Genomic DNA, 19,467 nt, shown 5'->3' with positions numbered 1-19,467 from the left:
CCTGGCTTCTCTGAGGCCTTTTCTTGATGAGACCTGAATCTAGGCCTATAAAAACCACAGACTCTCATACAAATGATTTCATCCACCCCAACACACCTTCATATTATAATACTTGAACAAACACTTATATAGTTTTTAATAGTTCAAAGGAGCATCCCTAGGATGAAGACTTCAGCCCCCTTAAGTTCCTGTCTGGGAAAGCTCCAGGCTGCCAAAAGAATTTACTGATTGTTCCAGCCAACACCTGACGATAGACCCTGTTCCCAGTCTCCATGGGAGGCTAGAAGTCAAACTTTGATAAGCAACAGTGGGCAAACCCAGATGAGTTTCACATGGAACAACTCCTTTCTTTTAAGAAATTTCAGGTTCCCCAACTCTGCTCAAGCCCAGGCAATTCCCCATCCCTACTCCCTCGTTCGCCCTTCAGAACATCCAGTCACCTCTGCACAAGTCCAAGTTGAGTTCAGTTCACGCAGGACCCTCTTCCCTATGGCAATAGTTTACCACAGATTAAAATCTACTCTTGCCACTTCAATCAGTGTCTGGCTTTATTTGCCTTTGGCAGTATTTTTTGGAATATATACTTGATATCTTAGTAGATCTGATTCCTGTGGTTGCTGTGGCACTTAGTAGGATGACTGTCCCCAGAAACAGGTCAGTGGACAACAGAAGGACAAAAATTGACCAAGGGATGGTTGGAGGACAATATGGCTCAGATGAAGGCATGAGGGGTAACACGTTTTAAAGAAAGATTATTATGAATACGGCAAATATTTGGATCCTCAGTTAAATATTTTTGGAGAAATATTCTTCATGGTAAGGATATTTAAAAAGAGGACTGTTCTGGTCCTGTAAACTTACTCTCTGTTCTGCTGAAAAAATATATACTGTTTTCTAAGTCATTTGTTTCTACCTATAAAATACACCATTTATGAAAATTAGTCTAATGAGTTTCTATGTGCAAGAAAATGTTAATTTAAGAAAATGTGTTATTTGATTTAGGACTATGACTTCATTCATATGATCCAAATTTCTTTGTTTATTCTTTAGCCATGTTCTGGCCTTTAACATTCGTTTCTTTGACAGTTATACAGGCAGTTTTATAATTTAATCATATGCCTTAAAGGTCCATAAAGAAAACTTAGGTTAAGACAATTAAATAAAACAGACAGTTGAGATACTCAATAAATTCACTTAGATCCATTCACTTAGCATCAATGCATAACACATTCCAAAAGCAAGCATATATCAAATTTAAAATGGATATTTTTAATTGGGTTCAAAAATTGGATAAATGGTCAAACAATTTTCATTGCATATGCTTTGGGGCATGCATTTCATTCCTTATTGATTGGCTTTATTGAATTAACATATCAATCATTTGTTTTGCTAGGAGTAGGGATGATAATTGCAGAAAGGAGCAGTGGTGGAGAATATGCCTTGCTGTTGCACAGAACACATGGGACAGGTCATGACACCGAACAGCTAACTCCCAGAGATACCTAAGTGGCACATTTTGGCACATGTGAGTAAGTATAATGTTTATTAATCTAAAAAAATGAGAATATTATAAAAATAGAAGAAATAGAAAACCCTAGACAAGTTAAAATACAGAAAAATTTTAAGCAAAATCTTTTGAATCAGGCAATATTTACTGTATCAAATAGCAATCTTGATAGCTGGATATAAAGTAATCTAAATCCAGGACACTAACCATGTCAAAAGGCAACAGGCATTCTGATCACCCCAGAATCCTTTGCCAGGGTTAGTATTCTCTGATTACACACTTAGGCACCCCCTGGTTACAAGATTACTTGTTTGTTATTGATATTATAAAAATAACCATTCTTTAAATGATTACACATGGTAAATAAAATTAGTACTATACATAAGGATTTGAATAATTGCAATTTTCTTAAGGACCACTTGCAACCTCTGCCTGTTTCACAGACCTGTAGGAGAGAAACAAAACAAAACAAAATAAAATGTGCTTAATGACATGTCTATGATGTAGCATATTAAAAAAAGATGTATGAACTTTATCCATTCATCTATTAATGGACAGTTAGGTTGTTTCTGTTTCTTGGCTATTATAAATAATGCTGCAATCGACATGGGCGTGCATAAGCTTTTTGAGGCATTTTTGTTTGTAACCATTTAGACAGTATTGTGCAGATGTAAATATATAATTGAGTGTTTATGTGTCAGACGTAACAAAAATAAATTATATTTAATATACTGTTTTGTGACTCACTTTTTTATGTAAAAATAGTATAAGAATTTTTCAACATCAGGATATATATAGATATAGATGATAGATAGATGATAGATGATAGATAGATAGATAGATAGATGATAGATAGATAGATAGATAGATAGATAGATAGATAGATAGATAGATAGATGATAGATAGATAGATCCAGTTAATATTAGTATAAATACATGTATATGTCCAGTTAACATATGTCTCATCCTTCATAAGAGGCACACTATTTTTCATTATATAGATTGCTATAATCAATCCTCTTTTGTTAATCATTAGGTTATTTTTCATTTTTCACATGTTTTGCATATTTTATTATAAAACAGTTCCCATGTTTTCTTATAAAACATGTGCAATGAACATAATATTCTGATAACTACAGAGTGTGCATTGCACAAATTGTTTTTCAGGTGATTTATCAATATAGAATTATTGGGTCAGTGAGCAATTGGAGCAGAACAAAACTGAATGAGCTGCCAAAGGAGGTAGCATAGTTCTCATTCTATACAGAGACTGGGGGACCATTCAGTAGGGGTTGTGCAGAGAATCAGGCAGTGTTCTATTGGAAGAGAAGTAGATGGCTCTATCGTCTTTCTAATTTTGATAAGCTGTGACTCTGAGTGCAAAGAACAAACTCAACCTTTGCTTCTCTCTGTGACATACTTGAGAGAAGATACTGTGAACTGTTCATCTTTATATATTCAGTTCACAGCCTCATGTCCATGGATCTGAAATTGTTTTGAGATGCTGTATCTCCAGGAGATATTTAATGGCGCCATAGAGTCCCTGGTCTGCACGTGGGGGAATCTGTTTTCATCTCACATATATTTAGAGGTGATTTACTTGCCAAGAAGAAGGGGTTCAAAACCCCAGTCCCAGGTCCTCAGTGAATACAGACTCAGTGAGGAGCCTGAGGTCCATGGAATATCACGAAAAGAAGGAAACTTTGTGCAGAATACTTGGAGGCAAATCTTTTTCTCATTATAGATCCTGAAGACATCTATTTTTAAAAACCTGAACTTTGAGCAGTTGTAGGACAGTACCCAAAATTACCTGACATTGATATTAAGTGCCCTGAGCAAACATACCAGAGTAGACGAGAGTAGGACAAGAAGAGCACGGAACACAAAGGAGAAGGTCAGTAGAACCTGCACAATGAAAGAAAGAGAGATAACATGCTGGACCAGGAAACATGTCTATTAAACAGAATTCCCCAGGGGTATAACCAACTTCTAGTAAAGGTTAATTGAAATTAATATCAAAACTACATTTATACTATAGAGTGAGCTGCAATTATATATGTTAACTGTCTAATAGTGGTTGTACTTTCACTTCATAATTGGGTCATTTTCAATTTAAACTTTTGTTGATTTTTAAATAAAACCCAGTGCAAAATGCCCCTCTGGATAGTGTTATGAATACACATGTGGGTTGCAGGTAGACACTATCTAAATCCAAGTCATAATTCTTATGTTCAGCATGGGTTAGCAGGAAAGTGATACATTACAGACTCTCACCTTAACATAGCTTATTCAGGATTGGATATATACATGCCACAGTACTGTGATGCTATGATATTTGTAATTTCATGTCATCATCACAAAGTTATTATGAGATTTACATGAAGTAGTGCATATACATACATATACACTATATCTATAACATTGTTTGCTAAATGTAACTCCCCTGAACACATCCCTGAGTCAGGAAAGCAATGTCTAAGTTTAAAATCATGAGCAAATAAAAGAGAATAAAAGCTGATGAAATAAAGGAATCAATAAACACAAAATATATTAAAGTCTCTTAAAAGCCCCACAATTTTGAAAAAACAAAACTATTTAACCTGATATTTATCAAAGTGATTTGATAATAGACTTTTATGTAACACACTTTTTAAAATTCTATAGACATCCATTGGTAGGTACTGCTTCTTATATAGGTGACCTTAAACCAGTTAGTATTGCTCAGGATCCTCCACTGAGGATGGTTATCTGGGAAATGCCTTTGGAAGTCTCAATAAGTAATGGGCATTTGACAGTTTTACAGTATTCAAACTTAGATAAATAGGAACTACAAAGAACATTTGGATTGAAGGTGGTGATTGTATATGGAAAGTGGGTATAAAGCTGGAGAACTTGGTATATTTTTAGAAATCTTACACATGGAAGGATTTTGGAATAAAAAAATGATGCATTCACATTTGGGTGTTCCTTACCACCCAAAGATATTAAAGGTGCTGGCAAGAGACCAGTTGAATTACTGCTCTATATTAGTGGTTTTCAAATTTTAAGGGTATCAGAATCGCCTGGAGAGCTTTTTAAAGCACAGATGCCATGGGCTCCCCTATTAGAGTTTCTGACTTAAGTAAGTGTGGGGTGGAGCCCAAGGAAACTGTACTTCTACAAGTTCCCAAGATACTGCTGGTTTATGGATGACACCTTGAGTATTAATGTTCTATGCAGCAAAGTATTTAGGGTGAAAGATGAAGCCAGCTGTGGCCTGACATACTTGAAGAAAAAGGAGTAGCGAAGTGTCAGGGTACCAAACGAAATCAAAGTGTAGGGTTAGTAGGAAATAGAGAATCTTAAGGGCTGGAGATTTGGGACAGAGAGTAAATTATCATCATCTAAAATTTTAGAGTTATCTAAAATATATCATATTTGACAAGGAAAAAAATACATTGCCATAAAAGACCACTAAATTTGAGAGAGCCAAGGAATGATAATGGTAGGACATTGGATAAGTCACCCAACTGGCAGTTAAAATGTCCTAATAAGAGTTGTGGTAGAGAGAAAAACAATGAAACGAATGTAAGCACTCCACATGAAAGAACAGAAGTGATGTTAGGATTATAGTGACAAGGACAGAAACGGGATAGCAGGACAAATAACATGAGCCTAAAAAAAACACAAGAATTTCAAGTAGACTGTTAATGCTTTCTCATAGTGCAAGCACCATATCAAGACACATGACAATTGAAAGAAAGAGCAGCTTCCCTGGTGAAGGCTAAAAGGGAAGCCATGTCTTCTAGAAGAACCCATTTCAAATAAGGCAAAAAAAAAGGGGGGGGGGTCTGGAGAGTGTTCTTTAAATACCATTGAAGGACAATTGGTTTGCAAATCAAATTCCAGTTGCACAGTCGCCAGGGAAAGTTCTGGGAAATATATCAATGGTGGTTAAGAATACAAAACATGAGATGATTGTATTTTGACAGGGCAGTGGGGCAAGGCAGAGTGGCCAAGGGTAACAGGAATAAAAGACAGATCTAACGGAGCTCAAGTTTCTGACTTGAACTTGGGCATAACATTATTCTTATATGGCAGCTTATGTGTCCAGCCTCACGTGGCTTCCCTCTGGGAAGCAGGACTAAATAGAAGGGGACAGCCCTTTATTTCCCAGGCTCCTGGAAATGTGAGCAGTGAAGCAATTTTGTCGGGGGGAAGACAAAGCAAGTGAGAGAGGAGCCGTGAACTCCAGCAATAAAGGTCGTTTGTTTGCACATTAGAACCCTCTTCTTTCCTTCTCCAATGCTGTAGGTACAGGCTTATTCGGTGAAAAATAGCAACACAGCCCCCCCGAGGCAACACATCACAAATGCGTGAGCAGGGACTGATGTAAAGTCTGCGTTAAAGCACCATGCTCACTGCAACTGAGCCACCGTTACACAGAGGCGTGACACCGGGAACATCTGAACCGTCGCTGAGCATATCACGCGTGGCTGTGTGTACCAATAAACCACTTATTACATAACTTCGTCCATGTTTCTAATCACGGCTTCCCCAAACAATCAGAAGATGGGGACATGGCTCTTCACTTCTCCAGCGATCTTCAAATGTCACTTTGCCAATTTGAACTAAATTTAATCATTCATTCATTCAATTAATTTAGTAAATATTATTAAGTAAACAGTGAATGCATAAATATTTATGAAATAAATGTGTATTAAAGACTTACAATGTAAAATATGAATATTAAGCCTAAATTTTCCCTAGTAAGTTAATTTTTGGAATTAAATATGTGGAAGCAATTAATAAATTATAAAGCCTATATAACTAGTGGAAACTTTCTTAAAATTATTTTGAATGTTAACAAATGGATAATCCTTTCTGTCCTGATATGAAGGAGAAAGTCACATAGAATTTATATTTAGGAATATTAAAAAAAACTAAGTTTTTGGTCTGAAGAATGTTTAATTACACTAAAGTTGATATAGAGTTTTAGGATATTTAGTCAATATTTCATAACAAGTCATTTTGAAGAAATTTGGCAGCATGCATTGAACATGCTCTATTGTTCTATTTTAAATAGCTTACTATGGGATTGAAAACATGCTTAATGTAATCACTAAATGTTATTTATTTTATTCTGTCAAAATTTTAATTTTTGTGTTTATCAAATATGCCTCCTTTAATTTTCTGGATGACTTTGCCTGTAGATAATAATTTGGAGCACAGTGTAAATACAACTAAATCAAGTTGAAGTTATATTAAAAGCAGATTTCCAACCCAAATGTATTACTGCTTGTTTCTTTATATGTTGCTTTTCCTGTTTTCATGTTTCATAGTATTTTCTTTATGATACAAACTCTTTCCATGCTCAGTGAAGTAATTCCTCTCTTGATACTATCTATATGCACAGTCTCCCCACCTTCCCTCTTCTTTTAGCTTCTAGAGAAGGGATGACATTTCGAAGTGGAACATTTGACCTCGGATTAAGTTAGAATGTAAATTGCACTTATTAATTGTGTATCCTTGGGAAAGGATATTTAACAAACCTGAGATTGTAAAATCAGAGTACTATCACTCACACATTAAGTTGTCACAGGGATAAAAGGAGACACTAAAAAAACTTAATAAATGTCAGTCTTCTCCCATTTCCTCCTCTTTTAGAGACACATGTGTTTCTATATATAACCTTAAAATGTCAATTACTCATAATAGGCTTTAAGGGGAAGTGGAATTCTATAATTCTAAATATAGCCCCCACATTGACTTTGTAGTTCTGTTTTATATTAGGCTATGGGATGATTTTCCCAATTTATTATTAAATTAATATCTATTAGAATATATGCTAATTCTCTCTCTGTGAGAAAGGCTTATTATACCACATTTTTGAAGTTCTGTGCTTAGAACATTGATTTTCCCCCCCTTTTAGTTTAAGAAAGGTAAGTACTTAAGTCTGAAGTAGGAGGAAAGAGGAGAATGAAATAATAAGGTAGGTTGGGATCAGTGACAGAGTGGCGGCAGGTGCCCAGGTTGGAAGGCGTGAGATGAGCTCATACAGCCTGGAGGCTGTGAGAGCACCGCATGCAATGGTGATATCACCCATGAGCCTGCCCAGGGGAGAGGTCACTCTTTTTGCCCCAAATTAGGAATAAATAATCTTCTCTCCTCTGAAGTGCCACGGTATACTAGAGGCAACAAGCTGAATGCAAAAGCCATAGAATAATTAAGAAAAATGAGCTTCGGCTTTACAAATGAAAAGATAAATTTTTCCTAGTAAGTAAAAGGCAGAAAGTATTTTGCAGAGGATGTTGGAGGAGGGCATTCTCCTTCATTCTTGTGTAGTTTAATGTACCTGATAGTTAAAATCTGGGAACTGAGCAAACATAGGTTCACGAGTGTGAGCCCTTTCTCTGCAAGCACTAGCCTGAGGACCATAGGGAAGCAGCAGGAACTTCACTGAGTCTCCTGACTCCCAGGTTTCCCCCCCTCTACCATAGCTTCTAGAAAAGGAAGTTAGCCTCACACTGACATAATTAAATGATATGTGTATGCTCACACATAAAAGTGAGTCCATTAATTAACTACAGTGAGAACCTAACAACTGTCTGGGAACCAATTCCAAGCAGGAGCAAGAACACAATGTCATTAATAAAAACCTTAGCAAAGGTAAGTAGGAGCCTAATAAGAAGTGAGAGACTGAAGTCCTTATGGGATAGAAGATAAACTAAATATTATCATTAACCTTTTTACATAAATATAATCTATATTACATGTTATATGCTAAGTGAAAAAGTAAGAACTTAGAATTAACTAATATTTACCAAGCACATGCTATGTATCTGACACTATGTTTGGCACATATGAAAGCAATAAAAAAAATAAGTCTTTTATTACCCTATAAAAACAAAATGCAATAATCTGAAAATGTGTTAATTATGCCCACATTTGTTGAAATATATTGAAGTGAGAAATTAATAATTTAGGAATTGTTGGGTAAATTGTTCAGATAGAGCATTCTACTACAAATACGTAAAATGTTTTTAAAAGCATATGAGAAGACATCAGAGACCTTTCAAAACAATAAAGTATTAAATAGCCAATATACAGGAGAATAAGAAAATAAACAGAAATCTTGAAAATGGAATTTGGAGACATGCTTCCTCTAAAGGTACCTGTCAGTTACAGAAGACAATCCTGAGAGGCTGACAACCAAAAGAGAGATTTCAAAAAGCTCCAAGGCTGGCAGGACAAGCACTGGAGCCCCAGTGTTACTGAGGGAGGTGACCAAATAAACTCCCTAGCACCACTGTAGGAGTAAGGCCAACATGGAAATATGGCAGCCCTCTCGACAAATAAAGCCCAACTTAAAAACTCAATTTATTGTTTAATTCCAAATCATCTAGAATTGCTGGTATCCCAATACTTCTTTCAGAAGCAAAGTAAAATCTTCTCTTGGAAGAAGCTAACATCATCCTAGACCTCAAATTATCTTTGCAATTTTTCATATGCAATTTCAATACTTAATAAGAAATAAGCAGGCATACATGGTGACAAGACTATGTGATCAAAAACCAAGAGAAAACAATAGAGATTAGAAACACACACAAGTAGTTAGATGATGAAGACCAAAAAATAATAATAATTTAGGAAGGATATGGAAGATTTGAACAACACAACAACCAACTCTACCTATTGAATACAAAGAAAAGTCCACCCAACAACCATGAAATACACGCCACTCATTTTTTTCAAGCACTGGGTGCTTCTAAATATTTGTTTAAAACTGGCTATACATTGGATCATTAAAAAGTCTCAACACATTTCCAATGATTTAAACCATACATGCAGAGCTTGGTCTTTGACCAAAATGAACACATGATGAAAATAAAGCTGGACTTGGAGAAAACATTTAAACCTTAAGCCTATATAACAGAAAAGAATAAAAGCTAAAAATCTGCAAAGCAAACATCCATCATGTTCTACATATTTTCTACCTATATTTCTATTTCTTAGTATATATTCAAAAAAAATACCCTACAAAAATATTATACTTAATGGTCCAATACTGAGAGCTTTCCTTTCTAGATCAGGAATGAGACCAGCATTCCCACTATAACCAAAATATTCTAAACTTTAGTGTTCAAAATGCATTATTAGACGGCTCAATATACAGAAAACAAGTATGTTGATTTTTCTAGATCCATAAACATGATTGTTCTAAAGTGATAATCTGACCATTGGGGCATATGGAACTTATTGGAGAATCTTAACTAAGTTCCTGCTTTCAGACAAAAATGTCCAGGTCTGTTTAATTTGTGCAGGTGAAGTGGATCGATGTTGGAAAACAAGCCCTGGAAATCATGGAGTGATTCGGCTGGTGTGAACTTGCTCAAGTTCCTGCAGTAACTTGAAAATCCATAGAGAATAAGCAAACAGGCTTTACTAGTATCCAGCCAATACATTCTTCTCATTTGTGAAAGATATACTATTCTATCTGATATAAGGCTGCCCTATAAGCTAAATCCATCAAAGTTAAAGAATAAACTAGATTTCCCTTCAGTTAGTGTTCATTGTTCTATTTTGTAGTTGTAGTCACACCTAGAGCAAATGTAAGAATATTTTTAAGACAAATAAAAAGTATTTGGTAAAAGTATTAAAAGCATGTGTTATTCATTCATACTTGTGATTTTTTTTAAAATATCAAAAAATTGGACCATGTATCCAACTTTTAATTTTAAAGAATTCAACTCCATACAATAATCCAGCGATTTTCAACCTTTTTCATCTCATAGCACACACACACACACAATAGGTATAATTTTTTTTCACTCACACCAGACAGCTATTGTTGTGTTGGCTGTTGTCATTTTTTATTTGACAACCTAAGGGAAAGGGTGTCAGTGCCCCTGACTAAATAGTCAGGTACATTGCACATTTTAAAAATTCTTGAGGCACATATTTGAAAATCGCTGCTCTAATTCAAAGAATTTTGTACTCCTAAATAGCAGTTCGGCTGTCTTGTTTAAACACAGTCTTTTCTGATACTTGTTATGAAATTTTATGACTACTATTGCATGTGACAAGGAAATTTTAATAAACAAAGCAGGTAGTCTGAAGCATGCAACTTTATATTGCTGAGCAACCTGACCCATTTTCCCATTACATTTAATAATAGTTTAGTTTGTGAGATTATGTTTTATATGTCATTAAATGCTACCCTTTAAATTTTTTCTAGGAGGGCAGAAATCAATTGAACCATTCATAATATCAGAATTTTACCACAGACATGGGAAACATTTCAAAGTAAGAATGTCACATGAATAATTCAGAGGCATTTGGCCTCTAGAAATTGCAAAAATTATATTTATAACCAAAAAATAATTCTTTAAAACCAGTATTACAAAGAAAAATTGCAATTTGAAATTAGAATGTTTTTCTTCTAACAGATAATTAACAGTAGTTATTAACTTACTTTTATATTTATTGATTAAAGATAAATCCTTAAATATTTATGATGATAATAGTTACCAAACATGCAAATGTCGATATGCCTAATTTCAAGGATTTATTGCCTGGTGCCAATTCAGAGGCCCTGAAATTCTTAGAATTTTTCTGAATACTCAGGTGATTGAATATGCAAAGTAAGATTTAAAATTATCAAGATTTATTTGGCCTTCAAAAATAACTACAGTTTGCCAGAAATTTGTGTCTCTTTTACTTTGAGATCTCGTATTTCTAGTTATCTTTGTGGTATTTTGGTTGAATTAATATTACTGTTTTATTCTTTGTTGTTTCCAGTGTGTGTATGTCTTTTCTCTACAAATACATGTGCTGTGTGAGATAAACCAGTCGACTTTAAAAAAATTTTATTGATTAGCAAGAGAGAGAGAAACATTGTTCAGTTGCCTCTCACATATGCCCCCACCGGGAATTGAGCTCGAAACCTGCCTATGTGCCCTGACCAGGAATCGAACCCACCACCTTTTGGTATACGGGCCATGACACTCTGACCAACTGAGTCACACAGGCCAGGGCAACCAGTTGACTTTCAAATAAGAACAAAATATCTAAGTCCTGTCTCCCTTATCTCCTGAGGTATATAGTCCCTATTTCTGAGGCCACAACCTAATAGAATTAAATCCTGAGAGTTACAAGTCTCATGAAGCCCTGACACCTCTCTGACCTAATTGGCTATTAACTTATTTTGGTCTTTATGCTTTCTACAGTCCACTGTCTTCCAACACACCTCTTCTACTCCTTCATTTGAGAGTGTGTTAGTGCCTTATCTTTTGTCTGCCTCAAGCATTGCACGAATACAAGTGTTGGGAGCCTACCTGGAAAGAAAGAGCCTGGTGTTATGCTCAGGAGAAGCAAGGTTTTTCTTCAAGGTGAAAAGCCTGGCCATGTCCTGGGTAGATAGCAGAAACCTTTAGCCCCATACTATCCCAAGCATGTTGACCCTCAAGAGTGACAGCATAGGGTGTGTCACCCCCTGGGTGAGAGGAATGAAGGGAGGTCGTGAGTGAAGTATAAAGCAATGAGGGTAAACATCACTGGGCCCGAACAAGAGCCCTTGGTTCTGCTCCTCCCTTGGCTAATAACTAGGGGATATGAACAAGCCTACAATTGTTTGGAGCATTAATTTCTTTTTCACTAAATGGAAAGAATTAATATTGAGAGGATTAGATTAGATTAGACTAGCATTTCCTAAAATCTCAGAACACTTGTTCTTTCAGCATTCTGCAAATTACAGCATTTTGAAAATAGGAGTTAATAGGCATTCTTCAAAAACTGCTCAAGTAGCCCTGGCCAGTGTGGCTCAGTGGGGTGGGGCATCGTTCCATGCACTGAAAGATTGCAGGTTTGATTCCCTGTCAGAGGCAATCAATAGATGTATGTCTCTGTCTCTGTCTCTGTCTCTGGAATCAATGAGAACATGTCCCCGGGTGAAGATTAAAACAAAATAAAGTAACTCAGGGAGATAAAAACAAAGCAAACCCTGGGGTAAACATAGTCAAGCAGATCTTGTTACTGTAGGACTGCTCAGTGGCTTTAGTATGTAAATATTTTAGAAAATACTATATAGTATCTTTTTAAGTCAACAATGGAGAATATTTTCTCTCATTTTAAGCCAGGATGCTGATTACACTTCATCTGTCCATTTAAAATTGTACAGCTGCTTTGCTCCCCTTGAAAAGTTGGTATAGCAATGTTACGTCTTACAATTGAGAGTCTCTCATATATAATATGTAGAATTTCCCAAAATGAATTTTACTATAAAAAATTTTTGTATAGTTTTTCATGAAATTAGGACTCAAAGAAGCAGATATTGTCTGGTTCTATAGCTCATTACAAAGATACCATACTCCCACTCCCCTAAAAAGAGAAAACTAGGCTCATGAATTCAAGAACAGGAGGGGAGGAGCACTCCTGGAATGGGAGTGCAGGGATCTCCAAAAATCTGTTCCTCTATAAGAGCAATGAGAACACTAGCAAAAATCACTTGGAAACTTTCTGCCATGATAATTTTATCTCAGGGGAAATTAGAAAATTTCATAAAATTATTTAGGTATAAATTATAGGAAACTGAGTCAAGAAACAGGTGTTAACGTTGGAATGATGGATCTTGTCCTTTACTGCATTCATAAATTTTAAATAAATGAGCCTCTAGTTATTTTCAAGACTTAAAACTGATTGGAGACATATGGATTGGAGTAAAAAGAAATAAGTCTAAATTTGGACTTGGACACTATTAATTCTTTCAAATTTGGGAGATTCTCTTTTCCTCGACCATTTTACTTAGGATTCCTAGCAGTAAAGATCTTCCAAAACACTCTTATTTTTGTACCTGCTGAAAGCACAGTCTGCTTTCTGAGTTTTCATAGTATTTTTCTACAGAAGGTGTTGTTTCCCTCCCATAGAATCTGTAAAATGTCACTGTATTATTCACTATATTTCTGAATGTGCCATCTAAGGGACACTTGGGCGCTCTGCCTCCTCCTCTCACCTGAGCACTCTGACTCCTAGGTCCCTTCTCCTGGCTGTGCCCCCTCCTGGCCATGTGAGCTTTTAAAATGCCTTTGAACCTGGAAGAGGAATTTCTTGGAACCCCCTGGGTATAGAATCATAATGCTACCTGTGTAACACACTAGGTATCTCCGATGACTATGGTTCAGGAGAATTGTTAATTAATCACTTCACACCAATGATCACAAGTGTTACATTATCACTTACAATCTTTATTTTTCTCTGCTGGCTACGATTGGTAAAAAAAAAAAAGTAAATTTTGATAGTTATTATTTTAAAAATTGATGTTTTTTCTATATAATTCAGACACTAACCTCTCATCTAGAGTGCTGAACCCATACATCTAACAATATCAGCACAGCCCTGGAGAGCATACACCAAGTCATGCCAAATTATAGTAACCCGTTCTTTGTTATGATTATAATCCAGCCACTTAAATCAAGAGCTATAGATTCTGTCTTAAGTACTGTAGTACTAATTTGTTTTGTGAACTTAGAACAGTTTCTATAGACAGTCAAGCCTTGAACAACATGAGTTTGAACTGCACAGGTCCACTTATGCGGGGGTTTTTCAGTAAATACTGTAAAAGTATTTTCTCTTATGATTTTCTTAATAACATTTTCTCTTATTTAGTTTACTTTATTGTAAAAATACAACCTTTAATACATATAACATACAAAATAGGTGTTAATCGGCTGTTAAAGCTATTGGTAAGGCATGTAGTCAACACTAGGCTATTAGTAAAGTTTTGGAGGAGTCAAAAATTATATGCAAATTTTCAACCACACAGGGGCTGACGCCCCTAACCCCTGAGTTGTTTAAGGGCTAGCTCTATATTTTTACTCATTTAGCTAATAATTTCATATATAAAATGAACTGATCCTAACATACTTTGATTTTTAAAAAAATACAAGTTATCATTGATCTAATTTTGTATTTATAGAAGATCACATTCCAAATGGACATTTTATATTAGTATTCAAGAAGAATTCCTCCTTTTAAGGTACTGTACCTGTTTTCAGAAAGATAGTTTATGGTCCTCTGCAACACAATTATGACCTCATTGAATCAAGATCTATATGCCTGAAGTATAGCTTATCTTTGCATGTTTTCCCTAATCAAGTCTGAATTTTGCAGACTTTGTTTGATGTTATGAAAGGGGTACACCTTCACTGTAGATTTTCTCTGGCTAAAAGCAATTTGTCAATAAATTGTAGGTTCTACTCACGTTTCTCTTGTTCTCCTTCCACTCCTTCACTTTCTGTGTCACTTGGCAAAATCCAGGGTTGGTGAACCACCTGCAATTGCTTTAAAGATTCATCCTGCCAAAGAAAAATTTCATGTCAGATTAAACTCTTAGAATAAACGTGAATACCAAAATGGGTGAATCCATTAGCCTCCATGAATTAAATGTCCAGCAAACCCCAATGAAAATATCCTTAAAACAGAGGAGAGTTCTAAGTTTAAATTCATTTTCATGTCATAGGCATGCCACAAACTCTAAACTCTTTTTATTTTGCATTTTCCTTTTAATAAGATTTAATGTCTTAATAAGAAAAATATCGTGACCATGTTCCTTCCTGAGTTAACATATTTGTGAAAATGTTGGCACTTGTTCTTGGACATAATAATAGAATATTCAATATAAAATTGCACAAATAGCCCCTCTTTGTCATCAAGGCTTCACATTCCCTTAATGAGAATAAAGTTTAGTAGGACTTAGAGAACATTCTCAACTTCACCCTGCAGGACTGCTTCACTACCTCCTTCCTCTTCTCACTTTCCTTATTTTTATTATTATAGTTCTCACGTTTTTCTTTGCTGCTCCGTGCCTTCTGTCACTAACCTAGAACAGACCCGCATAATCTGCCATCCCAACTGCAGTAATAGCCCACTGTGAAGTTTTCTAGGATCAAGTTCCATATGCTCCCTATTTCTTCCCACCAGTTCCCTGCCAAAGTGGGTTTTCCAAAATGCCAAACCCTTGTTCTCTCCTTGATGGCCTCCTCCCTATTCCAAGGCTATGACCTAAACTCAAGGCCCTTCAAGAGCCATAGTTGGCCCACTTGATCTGCCCTAATCCCATCTCCAATCACCTCAACTGACACTGCTTCTCCAGCTATAATTAAGTGGTAGCTCCTCAATTTTGTCATTCTGCCTGTCTGCCAAGATGTTTTCACATGTTATACATCCTGCCTCGAATGCTCTAAACTTATTTATCTGTCTCAAACATGAACATTCCTTCAGATTCTGGTGTCATCTCTATTGCCTCCCCTGATCCTCCAAGACAGAGTTACTCCCCTATTCCTGCATGTGCCTATTGCACCAATAGAACAATTACTATATATAGTAATTGTCCTTTCATATCTTCCTGCCTCAAAAATAATGTGGAAAGTCCCTGAGGACATGGATAACTTTTCACCTGTGTGTTTCCAGCATCTATTATATAGTACCTGGCAAAAAATAGATATCCACTCAGTAAACATTTGTGCAGGAGGAAGTAAAGAAGAAAAAAGGGGAGAGGGTGAAGGGTAGAAAGGAAGGAGAAAGGGGGGATGGACCCCATTTAGAATAAAATATAACAATTTCAAATTCATTGAATCATGATTCAAGAAAATATTTTCAAGCAGATTTTGAAAATTAAAAACACAAAATCAATATGACCTGTCAATTCACTCCTTTTCCTCTCAAATTCATTCATCATCTTCCTCCTCTTTTAATGATCTTTTCCTCCAATTTGAGATAGTTTGCTTTATTTTGCTTAGGTAAATACCAGCAAGGTAAAAATAATGGCTCACACAGTCAGATGAGTATTAGGCATATCAGGGTGGTCATTTAGCATATAAATGTCTAACCACTATGCTGTACACATGAAACTAATATAATATTTTATGCCTACTGTAACTGGAAATAAATTTTAAAAATAAAGGCTCACAAATCCTGATCTCTAAGAAACACAATATCAGCAAACATTAAATGTTTAACTGTACTCTGTTTTAAAAAAATTCCTTATGGGCCTGGCCAGGTAGCTCAGTTGGTTGGAGTGTCATCCCAGTGTGCCAAGGTTCTGTGTTCAATTCTCAGTCAGGTACTTACAAGAATCAAACAATGGATGCATAAATAATTGGAACAACACATCAACCTCTCTCTCTATTTCTCCCTTCTTCTCTCTCTCCAATCAATCAATCAATCAATCAATCAATCAATCAATCAATCAATTCCTTTATGAGAGAAATACCTTATCTGCCATTCCTTGATTATAATGGCTACTTCTGGAGATGCTTAGGCCCAATCTAGAGTTTCAAAAAGGCACAATTTTCCAAGGGTTTTGGAAGGGGTTAGGGAGTTGAATAGTAAAGCATGGGGAACTTTTAGGGAGGTGAAACTATTCTGTATGGTATTTTAATGGTAAACACAAGACATTAAGCATTTGTCAAAATCCATAGAACTTCACAGCATAGAGGGAATGTTAATGATTGCAAATGAAAAAACAAATTAGAAGGTCGGAGGACCACAGGATGAAAGGCAAAATACTAAAAAATAATCTAAATGCATTACAAATGTATGAAACACTCACTGGAGGGGGTGGGAGAGTAAGTTGCTGACCTGAGTAACTGAAAATGAGTGGAGTCTGTAAGACCAAAAGCAAAAGGAACTGTACATAAGAACTGTACTGTAGTTGATTACTTATTTTCTATGGGCCTACACGTTAATTCTAAAAGCACTACACACACACACAGACACACACACATATATAGTATAAACTCTCACTCTAAATATATTACAAGTAAACAAGGCAAGAATGATCCAGGTGTAATGTATTAGAGTTGGCAGCAGAGAGGACTTAAACACAATGACACCACAATAGCAATGAACACAACTACCACCAGGTCTAATTCGTAATACCATTTTTCAATAAAAGAACCATATTCTTGGAGAAATAACTGATTCTTGGACTGAAGCAGGAAATATACAAGACATGTAGAGCATCTGGTAGTGCCAGAAAGAAAATGCTAACACACACACACACACAAATGAGGATCTATCAAAGGGATAAAGAAAGCCAACAGAAAAATCTCTCAGTGGCCAAATCTAGAACAATTTGAGCAAGAAAAATAAATAAGATAGCATTAGGTTATAGCCCAAAGTATAAAATAAATATATCTGAGTCCATTCTGGTAAAAATAAATGACTGAACAAATAAATGAACGGATCAACATGCCGTGCAGGAAGATTTCAAATATTTATGGAGACACTCCTTTCTTAAGGAAGTGGAGAGAAATTTCCCTCTTCTTAAGTGTGGCCTGTATTTAGCAACTTTCTTCCAAAGAATCCAGAGTGGAAAGGGAAAGCAAAAAGAGAACTAACTGTACAATGGAGAAACTTGAGAACCTTAATCACACTACCTAAAGCCAGGTGATTAAGGTCAACATCAACAGCAATAATTCCTATTGACAGTATGTTCTTCTGATAGGATGGGATGTAAGTAAAATTTTACATCTATGGTTTTCCTCCCCAAAACACATTCTCCCCGTCTAAACATAAGGAAAATATTGCACAAATCTCAATTAAGGGATGATCAATAAAATCTATGACCAGCACTCTTCGAGACTACTATGGTCATTAAACACAAAGAAAGTCTGAGAAATGGTCACAACCAAGAAGCGCCTAAGGAGCCATAACTACGAATGTAACATGATATCTTGGACGGGGTCTTAGGACAGGAAAGGGACATGAGGGAAAAAATTTATCAATTACTGGATTTATCAATTAGTTGGTCTTGGAGTGTTTACTAAAGAAGCAGCATAAATGTGAGAAATGTTAGATGTAATATTCCCTAACAGTATAGAGGATAGCAGAAGTCAATTCTCAAAAATTTTCATGAAACAGACAAAAAAATCACATTCCTCAGTTTTTAAAAAATAGAACATGTAGTCTCTAAAGTTTGAAGAACTATGAAAGATATTCATTTTGGTTTTATAAGGTAAAAATCAAATAGCTACCCTGGCTGGCACGGCTCAATAGTTTGAGCAATGGCCTGCACACCGAAAAATCGTAGGTTCAATTCCCGGTCATGGGCATCGAACTTGGGTTGCGGGTCCCTGGCGTGCATATGGGAAGCAGCCATTGATGTGACTCTTTCACATCAATGTTTCTCTCTCTCTGCCTCTCTCCCCTTACCCCTCCCTTACACTCTTTCTAAAATCAATGGAAAAAATATCCTCTGGTAAGGATTAACAAAACAAAACAAAACAAAACAAAACAAAACAAAACAAAAAACACAAAACAACAAACACGAATGTCTAAAGCTCTTTATTTAAATGAGAAAATTTTAAAGTAATCATGAAAAAAAGTTTTCAATTTGGAGGGTATTAATTAGCTTTTAGGCCCAAATACTAAATTCTGTTTTCATAAGAGGAGATGATTAATAAGTCTGTTGTATTACTTTTTTCCACAATAGTTTAGAATATTCATTCATACTACCATTGGTTTCTGGTTTTAATGACTTTACTCCTGAGCAGATAAGCACCATTCAACTATTCTTCGTTAGTTGCAAATTACATGAAATACAGATGGAACATCAATCAGCTCAGTAAAATATGTAGTTTAGGAAGGACTTTAAAATGTTGAGTTGCTGGAATTGTAAAGATAGTACAAATATTACTATTAATATATTGCTTAAATGTTTTGCTTTGGTTTTTTTCTTGAATGCAGCTAGTGATGCACCTGTTTTCTTTATCAGTGACAACAGACAGTACAATGTGTGTCCAAAGTTCAGCCCACCAGACTACTTATAATTCTTTTTGATGGGGTCAAGGAGCTAAAATCTTGAATATATTTAAAAACAACAGCTGACATATTCCTCTTTGCCCACTTATTTAAAAACTTTTCTACAAGAATATTAAGCTGGGTCTGAGTATAGTACAAACTCTTTCATATTCCCAAGAGCA

At 35.6% G+C, this 19,467-nt stretch overlaps 1 protein-coding gene across 5 annotated transcripts in view; it reads right to left on the bottom strand.

The window, feature by feature from the left end:
• The window catches only part of C16H8orf34 (chromosome 16 C8orf34 homolog), a 522,081-nt gene that overhangs the window by 293,977 nt on the left and 208,637 nt on the right, over positions 1-19,467 (bottom strand). For 3 of the 5 annotated variants that reach the window (XR_015715789.1, XR_015715790.1, XM_087825423.1), the window contains exons 12-13: positions 14,745-14,838; positions 3,353-3,412 (exon numbers count right to left, since the gene is read on the bottom strand). Coding sequence is in view for 2 of the 5 variants with exons in the window: in XM_087825423.1 (XP_087681549.1) it covers positions 3,353-3,412; positions 14,745-14,838 (154 nt within the window). In the remaining 3 variants the exon portion in view is untranslated. Of the gene's footprint in view, positions 1-1,019; positions 1,953-3,352; positions 3,413-14,744; positions 14,839-19,467 lie in introns of those variants that run through there. The other 2 variants (XM_087825424.1, XR_015715791.1) reach the window with 2 other exon arrangements.

Source organism: Miniopterus natalensis, chromosome 16, assembly GCF_054644295.1.
Source record: "Miniopterus natalensis isolate mMinNat1 chromosome 16, mMinNat1.hap1, whole genome shotgun sequence".
Classification (NCBI taxonomy): Eukaryota; Metazoa; Chordata; class Mammalia; order Chiroptera; family Miniopteridae; genus Miniopterus; species Miniopterus natalensis.
Note: the sequence above shows the minus strand (reverse complement) of the source record. Positions and strands in the feature narration are given on the sequence as shown.